Here is a 6,274-nt window from a genome sequence, read left to right as displayed (position 1 = left end):
TCTCCAGAGACTTATTCACCACCACGAGAACAGTATGCGGGAAACTGCCCCCATGATTCAATCCTCCCACAACATGAGGGAATTATGGGAGCTACAATTCAAGATGAGATTTGGGTGGGGACACAGCCAAACCATAGCACCATAGGATCAGCAATTTCACTTCTGGGTGTATGCACAAAAGAATTGAAAACAGGGACTCAAACAGATAATTATACACCCCTGTTCACAGCTGTATTCTTCACACTAACATTAACTTCCACCAAAAGGTGGAGGCCACCCAATATCCATGACAGCTGAGTGGATAAGCAAATGTGGTGTGTGCATACTGTAGAAGAGTATTCGGCCTTGAAAAGGAATGAAGTTCTGACGCAACCTACCATCTGATTAAACCTTGAGGACATTATGGTAAGTAAAACAAGCCAGGACAAATACTGCATGAGTAGTCCATTCATAGCAACAGAAAGGAGAATGGGGGTGCCACGAGCTTGTAGGGTGAAGATGGGGATGTTAGTGTTTAATGAGGAGTTTCAGTCTGAGAAGATGAAAAAGTCCTGGAGATGGATAGTGGTGAGCTTTGCACAACAATGTGAATGTGCTTAATGCTGCCGAATGGCACATTTAAAAATGGGTAAAATTGGCCAAGCTTGGTGGCTCATGCTTGTACTCTCAGCATTTTGGGAGGCTAAGCTGGGAGGATCACTTAAGCCTAGGAGTTCGAGACCAGCCTGGGGAAGGTGGTATCATATCTCTATAAACATAAATAAAAATGGATAAAATGCTAAGTTTTATGTTGTGCATTTCTTTTTCTTCTTCCTCCTCCTCCTCTTCTCCTTCTCCTTCTTTGTCTTCCTCTTTTTTTTTTTTTTGAGATGGAATCTCGCTCTGTCACCCATGTTGGAGTGCAATGGCATGATCTTGGCTCCCTGCAACCTCCACCTCCCGAGTTCAAGAGATTCTCCTGATTTAGCCTCCTGAGTAGCTGGGATTACAGGTGCACACCACCACGCCCAGCTAATTTTTGTATTTTAGTAGAGACGAGATTTTGCCATGTTGGTCAGGCTGGTCTCGAACTCCTGACCTGGTGATCCACCCACCTTGGCCTCCCAAAGTGCTGGGATTGTAGGCGTGGGCCACTGCACCCCACTATGTTGTGTATATAGTATAAAGTGTTGGGGAAGAAGAAAGATAAAGGGCTCCTGGGAAGGCCAAGTGTTTCCCTGTGAAGCAGGGAGCCTGTGGGGCTCGAAGGGTCAAATCAGGCAAGCCGGGCACAGGGGGGTGGGGGCGGTGTTTGAGGGCTCTGGGACTGACCTTTCTCCCATTTGCTCCTGCTGAGGGCCCCAGAGGCCAGTTCAGCCTGGCTTGAGGTCTCAAAGGCATTTCTGAAATGCCTCACTCGGGAGGGCACCGCTTCCTGCCACAGTGACATGGGGGATGGTCTGGGAACTTATCCCGGTTAAGTGACCTCTCTGGCTGGCTGGCCTCTGTCAGATGCCAGGCGTCATCTGGAACCTCTAAAAAGTTCATTTAGCACGAGGGCAGAGGCGTGGCATTCAGGATCTGCCCCTTAATGGGAAACCAACTGCCCTTTAAAAAAAGGAATTAATTCAAAATCAGGCCATGGGATCACAAATCAACAGATATGTTTCACAAAGGTTCGAATCTTTCCAACTTTCAGGGAATCTGAAAAGCTCTCCATTGTAAACAGACAAATTGTTTGAGATAAAAGGAGAGAAGAAACTGATGATCCCAGCTTCACAGTGAACAGGCTCTTTTTTAAGCTGGAAGGGACGTCTATTGTTGGAATTTCTGTTTCCTTTTCCCTTTTGTATCCTTGGGCTTCAAAGAGGGTGGCGAGAGGTTAAAACACAGCCAGAGAGGCTGCCCTGTGATTTTTCAGCCCTCTGGAAACAGAGAGATACCAGGAATCTACAGAGGTGCTGTAGACATGGGGTCTTGGCTGGGATTCCTCGAGGAATCAGGGAATCATATCGGTGTGTGGGGCCACGGGGGCTGCGGAGCTTTACAGGTTTCCTGAGAGGAAAGTGAGGCCCAGGAAGCTTGAGCACCTTATCCAGTGCCACCTGGGTGCTAAAGTCCAGTCCCTCGTCATGGCTGATTTGCCTCCAAATAAATTTCCTGATGTCCACATTTCGCTGCAAGAAAGACTCAAGTTAGAACGAGCTGAATTTCAATCCCAGAGCCTCCCAGGAGGAGGCGTTCATCTGTTCCCCAAACTTTCACTGTGGTGGCCAGAGTTCTCAGTCCAGGACGCCTCCTGTTGAGGACCTGGGCTCTCCGGTAGGTTTGCCTGTTTCTCACTCCTCCACCCCGCTCCTCCCCTCCAGAGTACCAGTTCACCTTTAACTAGTTTCTTTCAGGCACGCAGATGATATTTCAACTTCAGAGGGAGCAGCAGAGTGGTGGCGGCGGGGGGGCTTTCTGGATCTGTGACCCCCGGCTCTTTGAGTTGCACAAACTAGCTCTTTCCCCTAGACCAGCCGCTGCCAGCCCCAGCCCCCTTCAAAGGCCGGCTGGGTGCCACACAGCAATTTCCGCTGCCGAATCTGACAGTGACAGTTCACCGGGACCTTGCCTCCTCTCTCTGTTCTCAATGCTGGGGCCTTCTCAACTGTAAGGCTGATAGGGTCTTGTCACAAAGTCTGGCTGGAATAAGCTGAAGGGAGACAGAAACTGATAATTTTGCTTTTGATCTCGGATCTGCAAAGCCACTCAGAAAAAAATAAATCGTGGGCACACGGGGGTCGGTCAGAGCCTGGGAAGACAGAAAAGGCTCCTTCTCCAGCTCAGGGTTCCCTGATTCCCCCGGTACATTACATATCAAAAGGAGGGGTTTGCGCTGGGGAGGGATCCCTGGCTCAGAACAAGGCAAGGAACCTAATTAGGTGAAAATCATTTAAATGGTTTTCAAAGCATCGCTTGATTTAAAGCATTTATCACCACCCAACGCATAATTAACAGCAGGACAAGCGATTGAACAAAGGCTCTCTTCTCAGAGGGATTATGTTAATTTTCATTAATCTTATATATTACCATCTCTTTCCAAATGAATGTTATCTTAAAGGCCCAAATGCCTTCTTTGATCTTGGGGAACAGAAAAAAACAGAGAGAGAGAAGAAAAGATTGTAACCTGTGTTTGTTTGGAAATGACATTTTAACAACAGACTCAAAGTACAGGATCAGAAGTTTTTGGTATTCAAGAGTTAATTCAGCCACAAAAAGAAGGAAATTCTGTGTAGAGGAATGAAGCGCTGCGCTTGCCCGGAAACACAGGAGGATTGGGCCAGTGGGTTGTTTGAGGTCTCCTTTAGTTTGATTGTTTATGATGGTTCTAAGGGAATATACTCAGATTCTGTGATAACGTTCTGATGTTGTTGGACACGTCTGCCCCTTGCCATCCTAGCCCAGAGGATCCCCTGCAGAAAATTTTAATTTAAAAAAAATCAGGGAGCGGTAGCTCACGCCTGTAATCCCAGTACTTTGAGAGGCAGAGGTGGGCAGATCACGAGGTCAGGAGTTCGAGACCGGCCTGGCCAACATGGTGAAACCCCCTCTCTACTAAAAATTCAAAAATTAGCTGGGTGTGGTGATGGGCGCCTGTAGTCCCAGCTATTCGGGAGGCTGTGGCACAAGAATTGCTTGGACCTGGGAGGCGGAGGTTGCAGTGAGCCGAGATCACACCACTGCACTCCACCTTGGTGACAGAGCGAGACTCCGTCTCAAAAAAAAAAAGAAAGAAAGAAAAAATCAGTGAAGACAACTAGTTATAGAAACTGGCTTAATACACTGTGCTCTTCATTTGGTAATTAATTACTTGACCTGTATTATGTCATCAAATCCATACCACAGCCTGATTGTGATTCCCACGTTGCAGATGAGGCAACTGAGGCATGGGGAAACTGAGGGAACTTGTCTCAGTTAATATCCAGGACACTCACCCAGGCAGGTGGCCTCCAGAGCCTGTACTCTCGGCTGCTGGGCTGCCCAGCCTGCCTGCGTGGTGAGAAATCTTGCTGTAACCTGTCTGTCTGGGCGCCCATCTCAGCTGTGCCCCCAGCTTCATGTACCATCTTGGGCAAGTGTCTGTGCCTCTAGGGCCTCAATTTCTTCGTCACCAACTTCCAGAACATTGGTCTCCGCGCTGGGCTAACAGCTTGCATTTACGGAAAGCTTTGCTGAGTGTTGGTGCTGCTGTTTCCCCATTTTACAGACGAGGAAACAGATCTCAGAGGCCCTGCCTAGGTTCACAATATGTGAGCTGTGGAGCCGGGATTTGAACCCAGATCAGCAAATGCTGAGCCTTTTCTTAATCTTTATGTTCTGTTGACTCACAAAATCCAACTAGGGGCTTTTCTAGCTTTAAATAATATTTTTGTCTTTTTTTTTTTGAGACAGAATCTTGCTCTGTTGCCCAGGCTGGATTGCAGTGGCACAGTCTTAGCTCACTGTAACCCCTGCCTCCCGGATTCAAGCAATTCTTCTGCCTCAGCCTCTAGAGTAGCTGGGACTACAGGCATGCACCACTACACCTGGCTGATTTTTGTATTTTAGTAGAGACGTTGTTTCACCATGTTGGCCAGGCTGGTCTCGATCGCCTGACCTCAGGTCATCTGTCCACCTCAGCCTCCCAAAGTGCTGGGATTACAGGCATGAGCCACCACACCCAGCCTCTAGCTTTAAATAAGCAGAATTTCTACACAAGGGGTTCTTGTGTTAGATCTATTCAGTATCTTGACTGTGGTGGTGAATACACAAATCTATCCTGATGAAATTGTATAGAATTTAATACACAGATACCAATTCAAGTAAAAGTGGGAAAGTCTGAATAAGATTGGTAGATTAAATCAACGCCAATATTCTGATTGTGATATTATGCTATGGTTTTGAAAAATGTTGCATGGGCAAGCAAAGTGCATAAGGAGTCTTTCTGTATTATTTCTTTTTCTTTTTTTTCTTTCTTTCTTTCTTTTTTTTTTTTTTTTTTTTACCACAGCACTGAGTTTGATTAGGGATTTCATTAAGGTTAAATTTCTAGGAATGAGAGAGTCCTAGTTAGAGGGCACAAAAGCCCATGAAGCCTCCTCAGATCTCATAGTGAACCACCGGCTTGGGTTCTTTGGAGGGATCGCCGCCTCGTTCCAGGTACAGATCATTGTAAGGATACTGCTTTGGTGCCACAGGCTGGTAGACAGGGTACTTATGCCCTACCCAGAACATGAATGTCATGAAAGCCACGGAGCTGAAGAGCTGCTTACACATGTCATCCCAAGCAATAGGTGTGGGGGACGTATTCACACGGTTCCTGGCATACATGTCTATATCCCAGTGCATCGTTTCACCCCAGTTCAACCTCAGGTCTGGTTGGTCCCAGTCATACCATGGATCCCTCTCATGCTGTGAGCGGTCAGGGAGCTTCGGGTAGTCGCCATACCCCACGCCATCATTTGGGTAAGGTTCGTAGTCTTCCACATGCATATTATACTTCTTGGCGGTGGCGGCCCATTCTTCTGGGGTCCTAGGATAGGGTCCTGGGAGCATGTCCTTGTTAAGGTGGAAGGCTGTCCGTGCGCCCAGCGGCACCATGTTCAGGGATGCCCTTTGGAGCCACCGGATTCCCAGGACCCCGGCCCTGGCTACCGCCATCTTCACCTTCTTCATGGTTTCCTTCTGCACATCCGTATTATTTCTTACAACTTCACATGAATCCACAATCATCTCAATAACATCATCAATTTAAAAAATAGAAATGGGCCTGGCATGGTGGCTCAGGCCTATAATCCCAGCACTTTGGGAGGCCAAGGCAGGCAGATTGCTTGAGCCCAGGAGTTTGAAACCAGCCTGGGCAACATGGCAAAATGCCGCCTTTACAGAGAATACAAAAAAATTAGCCGGCCGTCGTGGTGTATGCCTGTGGTCCCAACTAATTGGGAGGCTGAGGTGGGAGGACCACTTGAACCCAGGAGGCGGCGGTTCCAGTGAGCTGAGATTACACCACTGCACTTCAGCCTGGGCAACAGAGCCAGACCCTGTCTAAAAAATAAATAAATAAATAAATAAATAAATAAATAAACTAAAAAAATATATACAGGATTCTATCTATAAACACACTGAGTAACTTTATTGTGTATATGTGAACTGTTTGGAATAAACGTATTATAAGACCTGGTTCTTGCCCTAGAGGAATGTACTGAATTAATAATAATCATAATAGTAACAATTTTTAAATGAATACCACTTATTGAGTGACTATGTG

General features: G+C 46.9%; 1 protein-coding gene across 1 annotated transcript; it reads right to left on the bottom strand.

Annotated features, from left to right (window-relative positions):
- Window positions 1-5,043: 5,043 nt before the first annotated feature.
- On the bottom strand, window positions 5,044-5,679 carry LOC105727218 (NADH dehydrogenase [ubiquinone] 1 beta subcomplex subunit 8, mitochondrial-like). Its single transcript, XM_064363937.1, has one exon. It carries the CDS (start codon window positions 5,677-5,679, stop codon window positions 5,104-5,106), a length of 576 nt encoding a protein of 191 aa, XP_064220007.1. The 3' UTR covers window positions 5,044-5,103.
- Between the last annotated feature and the right edge of the window lie 595 nt (window positions 5,680-6,274).

Source organism: Aotus nancymaae, unplaced genomic scaffold, assembly GCF_030222135.1.
Source record: "Aotus nancymaae isolate 86718 unplaced genomic scaffold, 86718_ANA_hifiasm-v0.15.2.pri h1tg000006l, whole genome shotgun sequence".
Taxonomy (NCBI): domain Eukaryota; kingdom Metazoa; phylum Chordata; class Mammalia; order Primates; family Aotidae; genus Aotus; species Aotus nancymaae.
Note: the sequence above shows the minus strand (reverse complement) of the source record. Positions and strands in the feature narration are given on the sequence as shown.